The sequence below is a fragment of the Carya illinoinensis genome, chromosome 1 (genome assembly GCF_018687715.1).
Source record: "Carya illinoinensis cultivar Pawnee chromosome 1, C.illinoinensisPawnee_v1, whole genome shotgun sequence".
NCBI classification, from domain to species: domain Eukaryota; kingdom Viridiplantae; phylum Streptophyta; class Magnoliopsida; order Fagales; family Juglandaceae; genus Carya; species Carya illinoinensis.
The window spans coordinates 48059589-48079215 of record NC_056752.1 but is presented as its reverse complement, the minus strand read 5'-3'; the positions used below and the strand labels follow the sequence as shown (position 1 = coordinate 48079215).

At 41.8% G+C, this 19627-nt stretch overlaps 1 protein-coding gene across 5 annotated transcripts in view; it reads right to left on the bottom strand.

Moving 5' to 3' along the window:
• Positions 1-19627, bottom strand: part of LOC122279321 — a 31103-nt gene that overhangs the window by 4747 nt on the left and 6729 nt on the right. Inside the window, exons 11-12 of one of the 5 annotated variants that reach the window (XR_006229561.1) lie at positions 18376-18474; positions 1560-1699 (exon numbers count right to left, since the gene is read on the bottom strand). Coding sequence is in view for 3 of the 5 variants with exons in the window: in XM_043089885.1 (XP_042945819.1) it covers positions 1560-1672; positions 18372-18474 (216 nt within the window). In the remaining 2 variants the exon portion in view is untranslated. Of the gene's footprint in view, positions 1-1559; positions 1700-18371; positions 18475-19627 lie in introns of all 5 variants that reach the window. The other 4 variants (XR_006229563.1, XM_043089885.1, XM_043089907.1 and 1 more) reach the window with 4 other exon arrangements.

Sequence of the window (19627 nt, the reverse complement as noted above, 5' to 3'; positions counted from 1 at the left end):
ATTAAATTCTCTGACTATTACTAGACCTGATATTTCTTATGCAGTAAGTGTATTGAGCCAATTTCTACAAACGCCTAGGGTCTCACATTGGAATTCTGTAATCCATATTCTTCGGTATCTTAAGTGAGCTCCTGGCCTTGGGTTGTTGTATAGACCAAATTGACATCTTAGAATTGAAGCTTTTTCAAATGCTGATTGGGTAAGATCTTATTCAGATGGAAGATCGACTGCTGGATATTGTACTTTTGTAGGAGGTAACTTGGTTACATGGAAGAGTAAGAAGCAAACAGTAGTAGCTCGATTTAGTGCAGAGGCCAAATATAGAGAAATGGCTCACACTGCTAGTGAGCTGACATGGTTGCAACACTTTCTTCATGAGATTGAGTTTCCAGCTTCTGTCCCCCTTCAGTTATTTTGTGATAATCAAGCTACAGTACATATTGCATCTAATCCTACATTCTATGAGAGGACTAAACACATTGAGATTGATTGTCACTTCATTCGAGATAAGATATTCAGTGGCGACATTTTTACACCCTTTGTGAAGTCTGCTGATCAACTTGCAGATGTGTTTACCAAACCACTTTGTCATATTCGGCTAAAGTTTATTTGTTCTAAGCTAAGTTTATATGATATATATGTCCCAGCTTGAGGGGGAGTGTTGGAATACATAATTATAACTAAGTGTATAGTATGAGGGTATAATGGTCACTACTCTATGTATATGTATAGTTGGATATTCATCAATAATAACATAACAAAGTATTCTCTCTCTCTTGTTTATCGACTACAAAATGTATAATGAATATTGTGGAGAGTCGTCATTTGGCTTCAATTTAGTAGCCATTTTTCTTTTCTTAGGAAGGAATAGGAATCTTGTGGTGAAATGAAGATGCCTTTCAGTGTTGACAATAGAAAATGTGAATCCAGTAACAACTTATATTTTTTGTTCTTTTTTAAAATTGTCTAGCATTGTATAAACAAAATAGATCCATTTAGTTAGCTAAAGCTTTGTTCCTAAGAATATTATTATATTGGCACCAGTGTCAAGAACAAAATCCTGACTAATCCCGGGGGTGCATAGGTCCTTGCAAGGAGTTTCCCGTAAGTGCATATCGGGTAATCCAAGGGAAAATTCATCCATTGGACTCAGGGTTTAAACCTTAAACCTAGAGAGAACATATCACCAAGACCAAGGCTCTTACCATTTGAACCAACCCCTAGAGGTTGCTTTGTTCCTAAGAATATCCATTTCATACGTGGCGCTGTAATATATAATAAAATATTACACCTCATGGGTGCAAACAATCCTTTGGGGCCACACCCCCTGGTGAAAAGCCAGCGATTTAACCAGTTCCGTGTAGGGAAACTTTCGACGGTGCGGTGCACGGGACCGGGATTTATTCTGCAGGGGTGGGTCCAAAGGGCCCTGCCTTGGAGAGGTTCTCCGACATAAAAAATAAATAAATAATAATAATAATACTAAAATATTAAAATTTGACTGTTACATTCATGAGAGAGAGAGAGAGAGAGAGAGAGAGAGAGAGAGAGAGAGGAACCTTAGCTAAGTAACCACGGAAGTCATCAGGGTGACTTGAGATGAGGCGATCGTAGACAGATACAGCATCGTTGATATGACCCCAATCAGAATACGCTTTGCCAAGAAGTAAATCTGAAATAACATCTCACCACAAACACACTAAACATCAGATTTAAAAGCAACCAAACCCAAAACTGACATTTGATAGCGGGGAAAAATGATAAATTAAAAAAGGAACCAATATTATGAAAATAGTATCTTTAGCAATTTTCTGAAAATATATGGAAAAAACCCAGTTTGGTAGCATGTCAAGTTCTTTCGATTGTTTCTGATATACACTTTCCATACCACTTAATAATTTTATTTTTAAGCTATTTACTTTGTGTCAACGAAAAAATAAGAAACTTTTCCCCAACATTTTTGTTCCTTTGTTTCATTTTCAGTTATACCAACTTCCTTAGGCTGCAGTTCTTTGTACATTTTAGCCAAAATCAACAAACTAGATCTGCAACCCTTATCACAAACCCAAAGGAGTTGAAGCTCTAAATGTATGATAATTTGATCTCACTCTTTCCAAGTTCTTCAAACTAGTCCTTTCATATCAGCTTAAACTTTTGAGACAATTAGTTATTTAATATGGTATCAGAGAAGAGGTTCTGAGATTGAACCTTATTCCACACTTCACCCTTGTTTTATTTAAATATCCATGTGTTAAGCCCCATTATTAAGAGAGTCTGATCCAAGCGTGAGAGGAAATATTAGAATATCAATTTAATGATGAACTCCCCTATTACCATCAGTTTAAGCTTGTGGGATGATGTTGGGAACGATAAGAAGAAAAGAGTAAAGCAAAAACGAAATCAATCACACAACAGACAAGATTTACGTAATTCGGCAATGTGCCTACGTCCACGGAGTTGCAAAGGATTTTATTCTCTTGAAAGTCAAATACACGGTGCGGTAATACAATGAGCGGCCATATGAAATAGTAAGATGTATATGCGGTGAAACCCTAATTAGGATAATTAGCACATAAACCATAATTAGGGGCTCGGTTGGATCGGCCCAAGCTTTTGCTCCATGGCCCAAGTCTCAAAAAAAAAAAAAAAAAAGGAACAAACAAACCAAAAAAAAAACTTGCAATGAATTATTGTTGGGTCGGGCCATCAAATTGAGCCACCGCAAAACAAAACCAGGCACCACACAAAAAACCCAACAAATTATTGGTGATTTAACAAAAACAAAGCATAATAATGAATTTCTTGTTAACTAAAAAGATTATCCACACGAAACTTAAGTCATTTTCATCAGTTAATAGATATATTGTTTGTTTCAAGAAAATATCCATGGACTTTGTTAGAATATATTGTCTATAATGTATTTGTATAAGGGTATATGGGTCTCTTGTATTTAGGGTATATATATACTTGTATGTACACTGTGAATAAAGTGAATTTATTTTCATCAAATCTGTTCTACATGGTATCAGAGCACGATTCTCACGAATCTGAGTTCTGTATGATTGAGAGTGTTTTTCGGGTGTAGTTTGTGAGCTCACCGTGTTCCCCGGCGTGTTTCCGTGTGGTTTGGGTGCTCGTCGGCGCCGTGTGGTGGTTGAAGCGGTTTTTGGCCACTTTCCGACATCATCTCCGGTACTGGACACCAGGGGTGAACTTGCCTGCAGTTTCTGTTGGTACTGAGCCTTGTTGCCATCGTCTTCAGCCGCCGGAAGGGGTCACCGTCGCCGATCAGCTACCGTTTGGTTGCAGGTAAGCTCGTATTCCAGTTCTGGAATAAGCATAACCCTGAACCTGTATAAGGTTTTATTCCAAGTTGGAATAAAACGCGTTTGGTAACACGGATAGCTTAAACCTATTCTGGGTTAGGATAGGCTTATTCGAGATAGACCCAAACGAGCCAGACCCGACCCGGACCCGAGTCCGACCCGGATCCGATCCGAGACAGATGATATCGGCCGAAACAGACCCGATTCCGGCCCATACAGAGCCGATTCCGGCCGATAGAGAGCCGATTTTGGCCGATACAGTCCGGTTTTGACCACTTTCAGGCCGATACATACCGGTTCCGAACCGGTACAACACTTTTTTGACCGGTTCAGACTTGTTTCACCCGATACAGGCCCGAGATTTGGGTTTTTAATCTGGATTTCTACTTTTCCAGATTGTTTTTTCTGGTTTTTCGTCCATATTTCATGTTTTTTGTGTGAAATCTTTGTTTCTAAGTGGATTGTTGTGATATCTTGGTATCGTTTCCATGGCAACTAAATTTGAGTCAATGTCACTTGCACCAAATATTAGTATGCCTATGATTTCGGTGAAGTTAAATGGAAAGAATTAGATGTTGTGGTCAAGATCCGTTAAAATGTTTTTGAAAGGCAAGGGTCTTCGTCGTACTCATCTGATTGATCCAATTCCTGCTTCAACTAGTTCTACATTTGATCAATAGGAGCAGGAAGATGCTCAAATATTATCTCTAATGTTGACTAGTATTGAACCTAGTATCTGCTCAAGTTTAATACATTTTTGACACTGCTCAAGAGGTGTGGGGGCATCTCAAACAGATGTATTCAGGTGCTGGAAACATAACTCGTATTTATGAGTTGTGTAAACAATTCTTCGTGTTGGAACAGAATGCTTTGGGCCTGGAAGAATATTATTCTCAAGTGATGGGCATATGTGAAGAACTCAAAATGTATCAACCCATCACTTCTGATGTTCCAAGTATGCTAAAGCAACGAGAAGATTTTAATATTGTTTGCTTACTTGTTAGCTTAAAACCGGAGTATGAGTCAGTGCGTTCTCAAATTTTGGCAAGTCCACAGCTTCCCTCATTTCCTGATATATTCTCCCGACTTCAGCGAGCTACATTGTCTTCTAATTAGAGTAATGAGAGATCTGCTTTAACTGGTTCCTATGTTGCTCCTGCTGGGCATGGAGGTCGGAGTGGTAGAGGTGCACGTGGGGGATGTGATACCAGAGATAATCGCACTCGAGGTCGTGAATCTCGTAAGTGCACCCATTGTGGTCGCACTAACCACTCAGTGGATTATTGTTGGGATCTACATGGTAGACCATCTGGGTCTGCTAATCAAGCCACTTTCCAAGATGATCCACAGTCAACGAGCTCCAACTCATCTTCAGATATGATTAGTATATCAAAGGATGAGTATGAGCGGTTTTTGGGTCACACAGGGGCTTCATCTTCCACAGCTACTCTTACCCACTCAGGTATAGCATCCGGATGTCTTGTCTCATCCACTCAAGGTCCATGGATCATTGATTCAGGAGCTAATGAACATTTGACCGATTTGTCTTCTGCCCTATCTAAGTTAAATACTGTACCATCTGTAAAAAGTGTCACTCTTGCTAATGGTTCTCTTGCTAAAGTTATAGGCATTGGATCCACTAAACTCACCGACTCCATATCCTTGTCATCTGTCCTACATGCTTCGAGTTTTCCTTTTAGTTTGTTGTCCATTAGTAAGATTACTCAAAATCTACAATGTTCAGTGACTTTTTATCCCTCTTCATGTGTTTTTCAGGATCTCAAGACGGGGAACAAGATTGGTACGGGGCATAAAGCTGGTGGTCTGTATTACCTTGATGTTCAACAGTCACCCACTCGAGCCCTTACAACCCCCTCATCATCTGCTTTTGAATGGCACTGTCGCATAGGTCACCCCTCACTTTCTCTTTTAAAGTGTCAAATTAGGAACTTGGGAAGTGTGTCTCCCTTTTCTTGTGAAGCGTGTCAACTTAGTAAACACCATCATGTGTCTTTTGTTCCTCGTATTGATAAACGAGCGTTGAGTCCTTTTGAATTGATTCACTCTGATATATGAGGACCAATCAACATTGAATCAAATAAGTTTCAATATTTTGTTACATTTGTTGATGACTACTCTCGTGTGACATGTTTGTTTTTTATGAAGGCCAGATCTGAACTTCTTTCCATATTTCAAGTGTTCTGGAAACAAATTAAAACTCAATTTAACAAAAAAGTTCAGATTTTGCGTTCTGATAATGCTAGAGAATATCTATCTAGTGCCTTTGCTACTTACCTAAGTGACAAAGGAATTGTTCATCAAACATCATGTTCATATACACCCCAACAGAATGGGGTGGCTGAACGCAAAAACTGGCATTTGTTAGATGTAACCCGAGCACTATTGCTATATATGCATGTTCTTAAACGGTTTTGGAGTGATGGTGTTCTTACTGCTTGTCATCTTATTAATCGTATGCCTTCATCAGTTCTTAATGGTTCATCTCCCTTCTCCGTCTTGTTTCCATCATCTTCACCTTTTTCTCTTCCACCAAAAATCTTTGGATGTGTTTGCTTTGTTCATAACCTTGGTTCAGGCTTTGATAAACTTGACCCCCGTTCTACCTAGTGTCTCTTTGTTGGTTATTCCCGGACTCAAAAAGGATATCGCTGCTATAGTCCTGCTCTTAGACGCTATTTCACGAGTGCTGATGTTACCTTCTTTAAGTCCATACCTTATGTTTCAAATACATCTTCGAGTGTTGAGTGTGAAGAGCATTTGTTATTATACTATATGAAATACTGCTCAACCCTCTTTACTTTGTCGAGTTTCTACTTGTTATCTGAGTATACATTATCTTTTATGCATTGCTATTTTTGTCAATTTAGCTTTGCCTTTTGCACTTACCCTCTTTTGGTGTGAATAAATTTTAGAAGGATGTCCTGATGACGAAACATTCCGGTTCATGGCAAGCATATACAGTCACTCTCACTATAACATGTCTTCCAGCAAGGAATTTCAAGGAGGAATAACAAATGGAAACGACGGTGGGGGGATAGTTAGCTGATAAGACCTTTTTTTCTCTCCGTACACTTCCTCTTTTGGGATGCTTAGCTTTATTCAGTTACGTTAGTGGGGGTAGTTAACGACGATGTTCACGGTGGTTCTTAGTTAGGTTCTTTCCATACGCTATGCAGTGGTGTAAGGAGGTAGTTATTGATTCAAAATGTTTCACGCTGGTAAAGGAGGGGGGCAGGGTGGTTATCACAGAAAAATCTTGGAGGATAGTGGCAAAGATAGCTCTGGGTCCAGCAGCGGTGCAGTGGCTGTCAAAGGCCATGGAGGTCTGTTCAAAGGAAGATCAAAAGGAATTCTATACCTCAAAAAGGGAAGGCAGCAGTAGTTTCATTGCCCAAAGGTGTTCAAACTCGAGAGGTAGGTACCTAGAAGTGGTAGAATATGGAGTGGGTGGGAGAAGGAACTTCATTTTCATACCTGAGGAAGAAGGAAATGGGTGGAACAAGATGGGGGAGGCATTGTGGGATCTCTTCGAAAAAAGAGATATGTGCACAATGAGGAAACTGGGAAGAGGACGATGGTCGAGCAATGGCTGGTGCAGTCACAGCCTTTGTCCTACAAGGAGGCTCTGGTGGTGGAGCAACCGCAGGGTCAGAGAACTGGGAAGGAAGATATGCTCGTACAAAAAGGTATGGCATGGGGTCAGGAGCCTGACAGGGAGACGTGCCTAGTATTGTGTCAGAGCTGTAACAAACAGCTAGAGGGAGTGACTGACGGGGAGACGTTGACATTGCTATGGGAGGCAAAATCGCAGATAGCAGATTTGCATAAGAAAATCGAACTATTATTAAAGAAGGAAATGGGACAGGCCTATAATGGGTTGGAGTTGGGCCAGGTAGGAAAAGTGGGTTTCACGAGGCCTCAAATATTGGACAAAAAAGGGCCTACGGGTAAAGGCCTTACCAGGGAGTCCAATGTTATAGCCTTAGCTCACGGGCCGGTAATACAAAAGAAATGGAGGATCCGAAACACGAGATCCGACCCATCTACCTCGGCAACACAGGTGACAACGACGACCCATGCTCAAACCGAACAGAGAACGACGGCGAAAATCATGCCGGCAACGCAGACATCGCCGGCAACGAGAGTAGAACAGATCTTGCCGTATCGTGTGGAGGAAAAAGAGGAAATACAGCCCCCGGTGGTTCTTTTTCCAAAGTTTTACGCACAGACTAAACCGATAAGCACGATGGGGGAGTTTTTTCCTCAAACGGAGGTACAGGGCTCAGAGGGTGAACATCTAGAGCTTTTTTCAGAACACGGGATTGTACGTATTAAGGGGAATATGGAGGAAAATGAAGAAAACCAGGTCCCGAGAGCTTTTCTTTTTGCGGGTGGTGGATAGAACATTTCGGATGTCATAAGGAAGGCTTATGCTTCTCAATGCAATGATTTAACTATGGTCCCTGACTCTCAAGAGCTAAACCAGCCGATGACCTTAAGGGAGGAACTTGAGGAAACCATCTCAAAAGGAGTGGAGATATAGAATACTTTGGTGGAATGGGAAGGCCATTTTCAATGTGAAGAGCAGGGGGACAAGAGCCCGTTTCCGTGGGTGATTGTCTTCTACCAAATGAGTGTGAGATGTCGGATTGGGTTTTCAACAAGGTTAAAGACATTCAAAAGATAGTGGGCATGGAGTGTGTGGGCTATGAAGAACAGTTTTTGGCTTGTCTCACGGCCATTGAGGTGGGACACTCACGTTCTAAGAATAAAGGAGCCAAGAAATGTAGGGAGCTTAAGAGATTGGACTGGTCATTGAAAGAGGGTAGTGCTAGTAGGGATAGGGTCAAAGGGAAGGGTACTTTTGTTTCTTTATGAAGCCAAAAATAGTGTCGTGGAATGTTCAGGGGCTAAATGACTATAATAAGCGTTCTCGCATAAAATACTTGTTACGGGAATGGCGGGCGGATATTGTATGTTTACAAGAGACCAAATTGAAACTGGTAACCCGAAAAATAGTGAGAAGTGTATGGCATTGCCCATATGTAGATTGGGTCTATTTGGCTTCGAACGGGGCTTCGGGGGGTATTCTTGTGATGTGGGACAAAAGGGTGATGATGAAGAGGGAGGAGTTCATAGGGGAATATACGGTGGCCGTTTCTCTTAAGATGGTGGAAGATAACTTTTTGTGGGCTTTTGCAGGAATATATGGACCGAATGTTGACAACATTAGACATCAACTCTGGGAAGAAATTGCGGGGGTACACAGCTGGTGGGATTTCCCGTGGTGTATAGGAGGGGACTTTAACGTCACAAGGTTCCCTAGTGAAAGATCAGGTGATAGTCGTATACGTCCAGCTATGACGGAGTTCTCCCACTGCATCTTTGAGTTGAACCTGGTGGATTTACCACTTATAGGTGGCCCTTTTACTTGGTCCAATAATCAGACGTAGTTGAGGTTGGATAGATTCTTAATATCACCAGAGTGGGAATGTCAGTATCCAGAGGTTTGCCAGAGGAGATTGCCGCGTCTATGCTCAGATCACTTTCCAATTTTATTGGATGGCGGAGGCATTCAAAGTGGGCGCCGTTACTTCAAGTTCGATGAGGAAAGTGACGATGAGGAAGATGGGGGCAACCCCAGAAATTACGCAGCAGTACTATGGAATGATGAAGACTGGCCGGAGCCAAACCCTGAGGAGTTACAGAAGATCCGTAGGAAGGCGGATCAGGAATGGGAGCAGAGCACAGCCAACGTGGATACGCTAGGGCAACCCAACGGTGGCTATGACTTTAAAGTCAGCTACTCAGCACCAGCATGGGCGTTTGAAGACGCGCCGGTCATGGCAATGGGATGGGGCGATGAATTCTAGCGGGAGGAGGATTGGGAAGAACCAGATCCGGAGGCTGAAATGGATTACCCTCAACGACCCCCACCAATCTATGATGCTTCGGACGAATCAGAAAACGAAAAATGGACCATTTTTCTCCGAAGAAGGGGAGGGGAGTAAAGGCGGAGAAGAAACTGCAGCCCCAATGGTCTTAGCAGAAGAAGTCAATGACCTAGACTACCCACAGCTGATGGCTATGGGAGAAAAATTTGAGAAAGCAGCTGCAAAAATGACCAGGAACACGGCGCACAGTGCCGTCACAGGGGGCGATGGAGCCTCATCAAGACAGATAATAATGGGAAATCCGACGTACCAACCCGCGAGTAGGATGGACAGTGGCATACCAGGACCCATTAACCTGGATGGATGTAGATTGCCACCAGGATATACATCCCCAACAAAGATGAAGGCGGCGGTTAAGGAAGTAGATTTTCTGGGGGCCACAATAGCAGATCGAAAGGTCCGGCTCCAGCCACATATCATCAGAAAAATCGCCGACGTAAGCAATGAAAGCCTAAAGACTCTAAAGGGGCTAAGATCGTGGTTGGGGGTGATAAACTATACCAGGGCCCATATACCCAAGTGTGGAACATTACTTGGGCCGTTGTATCAGAAGGTCGGCGCTCATGGGGATAAAAAGTGGACCGACAGCGATTGGAGGTTGGTAGCCCAAATAAAAGACATGGTCCAGAAACTTCCCGACTTGGAACTCCCACCTAAGGAGTGTCACATCATTCTGGAAACAGACGGCTGTATGGAGGGATGGGGAGGAATCTGCAAGTGGGCACCATACAAAGGCACGCCAAAGGGAAAAGAAAAGGTGTGTGCCTACGCGTCAGGAAAATTCCCAAATCCAAAATCAACGATAGACGCGGAAATCTATGCGGTCATGGAAACAATGGAATCTCTAAAGATTTATTACCTTGACCAAAAGGAGATTACCATTCGCACTGATTGTCAAGCCATCATATCATTCCATGACAAGCAATCACATAAAAAGCCATCTAGGGTCCGCTAGATGCTTTTTTGTGATTATATAACAGGAACTGAGATTTGCGTAAAATTTGAACACATTAAGGGGGAGGATAATCAGTTGGCTGACCAACTGTCTAGGTTAGCAAACTCAGTTGCCCTGACAATATGCAGCCAGGAGAATCATCCGGGGATATACACGGAGGAAACTAGGAAGACCTTGTCGTCTATCCTGACTGTACTCCCGGAGTCTCACACAAGGCAAGGCCAAGCCTCGTTCTGCGCCCTAACGGGACAACTGTTTACCCATCAGAGGGAGCCATCATCTACAACCCGGACTATTTCAGACAAACAAAAGGGGTCATCGTGGAATATGGCGAACCGCCAGCTGTTCAATACGAGCCGACAAGGCCAATACGGTCGGACAAAGCAGACGAACTTAGCGGTCTCGCACGAAGGATTAAGGAGGATGCCATGGAAGACTTCAGAGCCAGCCTTGCCTCCATTGAATGGATCTTACGGAAGGAGTCAGATTTCTGCAGGCGCGTCGCGACAAAGGACAATTGGGCCGGGGATGTGCTACCAAAGCTACAGCTAAGGCAGCAGCTCGTGGAGGAGCTGGTAGCACGTGCCAACGAATTATCAAAGTTGGCAGGGGCCAGCGTGTAGCACATGGGTTGGGAAACCCACTTATGAATTCCCACGGTGTGAAGCAATAATGCTCGTCACGAGCAGTTTACTTTATTGTCGGCCATATGGCCAGTTGTGTGTAATTTAGCTTTATTAGGTGTAAGGCTTGCTTTATAGGCACACTTTCGATGCCTTTTGTAAAAGGGGAATCTTTTAGTGCGATTGATAGCTGTCTATGGGACACACTAAGTGCACCCGAGCCCCTGCCAACTTTGATAATTCATTGGCACGTGCTACCAGCTCCTCCACGAGCTGCTGCCTTAGCTGTAGCTTTGGTAGCACATGGGTTGGGAAACCCACTTCTGAATTCCCACGGTGTGAAGCAATAATGCTCGTCACGTAAATTGGATATGGAAAAGGCTTTTGATCACGTAAATTGGGACTTCTTGTTATATGTTCTTGGTAGATATGGTTTTGGGGAAAAATGGTGCCAATGGATCAAGCATTGTATTACAACTGCCAGATTCTCTATCTTAGTCAATGGCACACCCGAAGGTTTTTTCAACAGCTCTCGGGGTTTAAGACAAGGAGATCCACTATCGCCGCTCCTTTTTATTCTTGTCATGGATGTTTTGAGCAAAATGATGGAAGGGGTGGTGAACAGGGGACTCATCTCGGGTTTCTCAGTTCCTCCCAGGGAAGCATGTCAATCTCCCACCTTCTCTTCGCTGACGACACATTGATCTTTTGTGACCCGGATCCGGATCAGATTCGCTCTCTAAGAGGACTTCTCTTCGGTTTTGAAGCCGTCTCAGGCCTTAAAGTGAACTTAGCAAAGACGGAAGTAGTCCCAGTTGGCAGGGTCTATAACTTAAATGAAGTGGCTGTCATTTTGGAATGTCAGATTTCATCCTTGCCTATGCGGTACCTTGGACTTCCCTTGGGGGCCCCTCATAAATCCAAGGCAATGTGGGAAGGGATCATCGAGAAAATGGAAAGCAAATTGGCGGGTTGGAAGAGGATTTACTTGTCAAAGGGAGGGAGAATCACACTTATTAAGAGCACATTATCTAATCTCCCAACGTATTTTCTTTCTCTATTCCCTCTGCCTGCAGGGGTGGCGGATAGGATGGAAAAGATCTTCCATGATTTCCTTTGGGGAGGTCTAGAAGACACAAAGAAATTCCACTTGGTAAAATGGGACCAAGTATGTACTCCTTTGGCTTGTGGAGGATTGGGCTTAAGAAAACTAAGAACCTTCAACAAGGTACTTCTTGGGAAATGGTTATGGCGCTATATGCATGAGGAAAATGCTCTTTGGAGGAACATTCTAGATGTCAAATATGGAAGCATCTGGGGTGGGTGGTGTACAAAGGAAGTAAGAGGTGCGTATGGAGTGGGAGTCTGGAAATTTATTCGGAATGGTTGGAATGACTTCCTCGGCAACTGCAAATATGAGATGGGAAGGGGTACGCGAATCAGTTTTTGGCATGACACTTGGTGCGGGGATGTAACTCTAAAAAGCGCTTTTCCTTCTCTCTATAGGATTGCACTTAATCCGGACTCCTCAGTGGCTGAGAATATGTGTAGTACTGCTGAGCCTTTTCATTGGTCTGTGAGTTTCACTCGCGCTGCTCAGGATTGGGAAGTTGGAGACATCACAGATTTCTACAGCATGCTATATGCACTGAAACACAGGGCAGGAAGGGAGGACAAATTAGTATGGACATGCACCGGGAACAAGAAATTCTCAGTTCGCTCATATTACAAGGCCTTGACAACCCACTCCCCTAGTACCTTCCCTTGGAAGAGCATCTGGAGAAGTAATGCCCCTCTCAAGGTCGCTTTCTTCGTTTGGTTGGCTTCTCATGGCAAAATACTGACAATAGACAAGTTAAGAAAGCGCGGTCTAGTTATAGTGGATTGGTGTTTCATGTGTAAACATGACAGTGAATCAGCAGACCACCTTCTCCTTCACTGTGAAATAGTCAAGGCCTTATGGGATGAAATTCTCTCAAGACTTGGTATCGCATGGGTTATGCCAAAGAGGGTAATAGATTTATTGTGCTCCTGGCAAGGGATTGGAGGAAATCGACAGGTTGCCGCTGTTTGGAAAATTGTGCCGTTATGTCTAATGTGGTGCACTTGGAGCGAAAGAAACAGCCGCTGTTTTGAGGATAAGGAACGCTCCCCGGCTGGTTTTAGGGTTTTTTTCTTTCATAATTTGCTATTATGGGCCTCCTCTATTATACTAAATGGAAGGAGTTTTAGCGACTTGTATGCTACTATCCGTAGCACATAGTTTGTAATTAGGCTTTTTCTTGTATACTTCCTGTGTACTCGGGCTTTGCCTTTTTACGTGGATTAATAAAATATCTTTTATCTATCAAAAAAAAAAAAAGCGAGGGTTTTGTGGATAAGGTTAGGAGTTGGTGGTCCTCTTATCAGTTTAATGGTACTCCATCTCATATACTTACAGGCAAATTAAAGGCTTTAAAGGAGGACTTAAAGCTATGGAATTCCCAAACTTTTGGGGACTTAGGGGAGCAAAAGAAAGTTATGATGGGAGAGTTACAGTGTCTTGAAAGCATCAACGAAGGCAGATCTCTCTCCGTAGAGGAAAGAACAAGAAAGGCAGAATTGACTTTAGAGATAGAAAGGGTATTATCTTTTGAAGAAATATCTTGGCGACAGAAATCAAGAGCTTTGTGGCTGAAAGAAGGGGATAAGAGTACAAAATTCTTCCATAGAGTGGCAAATTTGCATAGGAGGAATAATACCATTGAGATGCTGAGTATCAATGGTAGAGTGTACGGAGGCCCCTGTGATACGGGAACATGTGCTGAATTTTTTCGATCAACTATTTACAGAAAGAGAGGGATGGAGGCCAAAAGTGGATGGACTTGTATTTGATTCCATTGAGCCACAGTTTGCAGCAAGATTGGAAAGAGCGTTCGAGGAAGAGGAGATATATGAAGTGATCAGACGTATGGGGAAAGACAAAGCACCAGGACCAGACGGTTTTTCGATGGGGTTCTTCCACACTTGTTGGGAGGTGATAAAAGAGGATTTGCTGAATGTCTTCCAAGAACTATTCTCGTCAAGGAAATTTCAGAAAAGTTTGAACACGACTTTTATTGCATTAATTCCAAAGAAGACCGAGGCTGTAGAAGTGAAGGATTTTAGGCCCGTTAGCCTCATTAACGGGGTCTATAAAATTATTTCAAAGGTTCTAGCAAACAGGTTGGGGGAGGCCATTGGTAAGATAATCTCAAAGCCACAAAATGCCTCTGTTAGGGGTCGTCAGATTCTGGACTCGGTATTAATAGCCAATGAATGTTTGGATAGTAGATTAAAATCCGGTATGGCAGGGATTATTTGTAAATTAGACATGGAAAAGGCATATGACCATGTAAATTGGGATTTTCTTATATATCTCTTGAGGAGGTGTGGTTTTGGGGAAAAATGGTGTAGATGGATCAGATGGTGCATCTCAACAGCAAGATTTTCAATTCTGATTAATGGCAGTCCAGAAGGCTTCTTTAACAGCTCGAGAGGTTTAAGACAAGGGACCTTACCTCGATATCTCATTTACTTTTGCTGATGACACGCTGATTTTCTGTGAGGCTGAACAAGAACAACTTAGGACTCTGAAAGCGCTACTGTTATGCTTTGAAGAAGCATCAGGTTTGAGAGTAAATTTTGATAAATCAGAATTAGTTCCAATTGGGAATGTTAGTAGATCTCGACGGTTGGCTAACACATTGGGGTGTAAGGTCACTGCTCTTCCTATGACTTATTTGGGTTTACCTTTGGGGGCGGCTTCAAGAGCCATAGCTATCTGGGATACAGTTATTGAGAAAATAGAGAGAAGATTGGCTGGATGGAAGAGACTGTACTTGTCGAAGGGAGGCCGAGTGACCCTGATAAAGAGTACTCTTTCTAACTTACCCACTTATTTTCTGTCTCTTTTTACAATTCCAACTTCTGTGGCAGCACGGATTAAAAAATTGTACCGTGATTTTCTTTGGAGTGGTTTGGGGGATGAATTCAAGTTTCATCTAATCAACTGGGATACGGTTTGCACTGGGATACGGTTTGCAGACCAATTTCTTCAGGAGGGTTAGGGATAAAGAATCTGAGAATTTTCAATCGGGCTCTCCTAGGAAAATGGTTTTGGAGATATAATATGGAGCTGGAAGCACTATGGAAAGTAGTAGTTCAAAGTAAAGATGGCAACCTTTGGGGGGGATGGTGTACTAGAGAGGGGAATGGATCGTATGGAGTGGGGATTTGGAAGCAAATAAGAAGAGGGTGGAGGATATTTGCCAATAATACTAAACTTTTGGTGGGGGAGGGCACACATGTAAGTTTTTGGAGGGACATTTAGTGTGGGGAAGAGGCACTGAAGGACACTTTTCCATGTGTATATTTAGTGGCCTGCGATCAAGAAGCTTCGGTCGGGGACCTGTTGGTTCGCTCGGGGGATCAAGTTCACTGGAACATCACTTTTTGTAGAGCAGCACATGATTGGGAAGTAAACAATTACACTGATTTTTTCAACCGAGTGTACTCTATGAAGCCGAACGGATTGCATGAAGACAAACTGTAGTGGAAACATACGGGTAAGGGTATTTTCTCGGTTTGCTCTTATTACAAGGCCCTTACAGCTATACCGAATGTTTCGTTTCCATGGAAAAGATTGTGGAGGAATAAAACGCCGCCCAAAACACTTTTCTTCGTTTGGACAGCAGCTCTGGGCAAAATTCTGACTACCGATAATTTGCGGAAGAGGCGGGTAATCATTACTGATTGGTGCTGTATATGTAAAAAAGATGGTGAGTCAGTGAACCATCTCCTGCTACATTGTGAGACAGCGAGAGCCTTGTGGTGTGAAGTATTCCGTCGAGTAGGGTTAAATTGGGTGATGCCGAAGTCAGTACTTGAACTATTAGCCAGTTGGGCGATGCCGGGAGGAGATTTACATGTCAAAGCTATGTGGAAGATGGTACCTATCTGCATTATGTGGTGCATTTGGCAAGAGCGAAATGAACGAACATTTGAAGATAAGGAGAGGACAACTGAGGAGCTTTGTATCTATTTGTTCAGCACTTTATTTCTATAGTCTCTAGCTATAGACTTTAATGGCCTAAATGTACACGAGTTTCTGGTGACTACTATAGCCACCTAGATAGGTTTTACCGCTTGTATACCTTCTTGTGTACTTGGGCTATGCCTATTATTATTCATACTATCGTTTACTGATAAAAAAAAAAAAAGTGTTAAGAGTGTGATCCTCTACCATTACCTACTCTTACATTATCTCCCTCACACTCACCCAACCTTACCCAACCTTCCGCAGTTCCTTTACAGGTTTACTCACGTCATTTGCGGCCGTCGGCTCCCATGACCCAACCAGTCGTGCCTCCATCTTCAGATCCTGAGTTGCCCTGTACTTCGGACTCTCTACCTATTGCTCTTCGCAAAAGTAAACGTTCTTGTGTTAACTCAACATCCTATTAGTCAATTTGTTTCATATCATGCCTTATCCCCTTCATTCTCATATTTTACATCTCAAGTTTCAAAACTCTCTATTCCTAAGACACTTCAGGATGCATTATCTGATCCGGGATGGAGGACAGCTATGGAAAATGAAATGGATGCTCTTCATCATAACGGCACATGGGATCTTGTTCCACTACCACCTAGTAAACAACTTGTTGGCTGTAAATGGGTATACACTATCAAATTTCATCATAATGGTTCTGTAGAACGTCTGAAAGCCCGCTTGGTTACAAAGGGCTACACTCAAACCTATGGCATTGACTACGAATAGACGTTCTCTCCAGTTGCCAAAATCTCTTCTGTTCGAGTGCTAATCTCTCTTGCTGCTAATTTAGACTGGCCCTTATTTCAGCTGGATGTAAAAAATACATTCCTCCATGGCGACTTGCATGAGGAAGTTTATATGGAGCAACCACCTGGGTTTGTTGCTCAGGGGGAGTATCGAGGTACTGTATGCAGGTTGAAAAAGGCATTATACGGTTTGAAACAATCTCCTCGAGCATGGTTTGGAAGGTTCTCTGATGCTGTATTGACATTTGGTCTTCACAGATGCCAAACAGATCACTTGGTATTTTACTTGCATAGTGATATAGGTCACATTTTGTTGGTTGTATACGTGGATGATATTGTAATTACTGGGAGTGACTCTGCTGGAATTATTAGACTAAAACAATTTTTACATGATTAGTTTCAGACGAAAGACTTGGGCAAGCTTAGATATTTCCTTGGAATTGAAGTCAGTAGATCTAAAGAGTGCATCAACCTATCTCAGAGGAAATATGTACTTGATCTTTTGGAAGAAACCGGCATGTTGGGTGCACGACCTATTGACACCCCTATGGATCCCAATCGTAAATTTTTGAAAGAAGAAGGGGAGTTGTTTAGAGATCCAGGTATGTATCAAAGACTTGTTGGGAAATTGAACTATCTTACTATCACTAGACCAGACATCTCTTATGTAGTAAGTGTACTGAGTCAATTTTTGCAAACGCCTAGGATCTCACATTGGGATGCTGTAGTTCATATTCTTCGTTATCTCAAGCGAGCACCTGGCCTTGGAATACTATATCGACCAAATGGACATCTTAGAGTTGAAGCATTTTCAGATGCTGATTGGGCAGGATCTCCTTCAAATAGAAGATCTACTACAGGATATTGTACCTTTGTAGGAGGTAACTTGGTTACATGGAAGAGTAAGAAACAAACAGTAATAGCTTGTTCTAGTGCGGAAGCTGAATACAGGGCAATGGCACATACTACTAGTGAGCTGACATGGTTACAACATTTTCTTCAAGAGATTGGGTTTCCAGCTCCTATCCCTCTCCAGCTATTTTGTGATAATCAAACTGCACTGCATATTGCCTCTAACCCTGTGTTTCATGATAGGACTAAACATAAAGAAATTGATTGTCACTTCATTCGAGATAAGATATTAAGTGGTGACATTGCTACATCTTTTGTGAAGTCCGCAAATCAACTCGCAGATGTGTTTACTAAATCCTTGTGTTGGAGTCGATTAAAACCTATTTGTTTCAAGCTGGGTTTATATGATGTATATGCCCCAGCTTGAGGGGGAGTGTTAGAATATATTGTCTATAATGTATTTGTATAAGGGTATATGGGTCTCTTGTATTTAGGGTATATATATATACTTGTATGTACACTGTGAATAAAGTGAATTTATTTTCATCAAATCTGTTCTACAGGCTTAAACTTTAATATTGTATATTCTTTAAACCCATTGTCTGAACTTGCTGGCCAATTGTTATGCAATATGTTCTTTTTTGATTAAGCAATATATTCTAACAACCCTTTTTTTTTTTATAAGTAATAAGATATCTCATTGATATAAAACCATATTATAGCAATTTTAAGTTTCTACTCAGTGACGCTTATAATCCTCCTCGTTTTCCTTTAGAAAAAATAGGAGCTTAGATATGGAATCTGTTTGTGAGAAACGAAAAACTCACTTGAACAGGGTCCACCTGCAGCAAATTTGTTTCTTCAGCCTTACCATTGGAAATTTGTGAATTCAAACGTTCTCGAGATGCCAGAAGGAATTGAACTGCCTGCATTAGAAAGATGAGAAAATGGAAATTTGTAATTGATTGCACACCTGCTAATCCAACAGGCTATTCCATGTCATCATTCCATGCTTGGATAATAATTTTTTTACCTAAAAATGTGTAGAACATATATTACTGTCTCAAAAGCATCAGATGAGTAGCAAAGACTTCCAACCATCACCAATGCTTTTGGGGTCCACAAGGGAAATAACGAGCAACACACATCTTTAACTTAAGAAGTGCCTAGTTTTGTTTTTTTTTCCTCCTGGGTGGATATTTTCAAGGAATAATACCCTCTCACTCAATTTTTTTTTTTTTTATTGGCATAGGAATGATGGGTCCCAAGGTGGACCGAGTTTTAAAGATCCCTTACAAGTTCCAGATGGATTAATCACAAGGCCAAAAGATAAGAAGATTAGGGAAGCAATGTAAGGATTGGTGCAAGCCAATTGGAATGAAGCTAGTAAGAGCCTAACATTTAAGATGAACTTGAGAGAAGGAGATCCAGTTTTGATCCACGTAATACGAGCTATGAACAACATGACTTAGGATTTAAGGATTTATTATTTGGGCTATTATTAAGTTTATGTGATTGATGCTTCGAACTTGTTTAACTCATTGAAAGGGTTTTTTATTAGTTATAGGAATTAGTCTAGAATAATTGGGTTTAAGGATGTTTGGCCCATATATGTTTTATTTTGTTGAACTAGGGTTTCAAGAGGTTAATTTACTGTAGAGGTACTATAGCCGTACACTATTCACTCAAGGGCATTTTTAGAAAATGGAGATTTATTTTGGCTAGGGTTTTAATTAGATTTTGGTTTAAATACTCTTTGTAGTCTCATTTTAATAAGTTTATGAAAGTTCATGAAATTTGATTAATTTTATTCATTGTGAGTTGAGTTTATCTCCTCTTATCAAAAGTAAATCACAACTTTTGTGGCGTTCCTCCTTGTAATATGGGTTCTTGAGACAGGTTTTTCAACGAATCTAGATTTTTATATAATCTAGGTTCTTGAAACGAATTCCTCAACGGGTCTAGGTTTTTCCATTGACTTGATATTGGCTTTCTTGGGAGAATTTTCAAATTGATTGTGGGTTCAAAGGATTACAATCCTGCTGGTTCATATCACTAGGTGTCTGAGAACAATGTCCT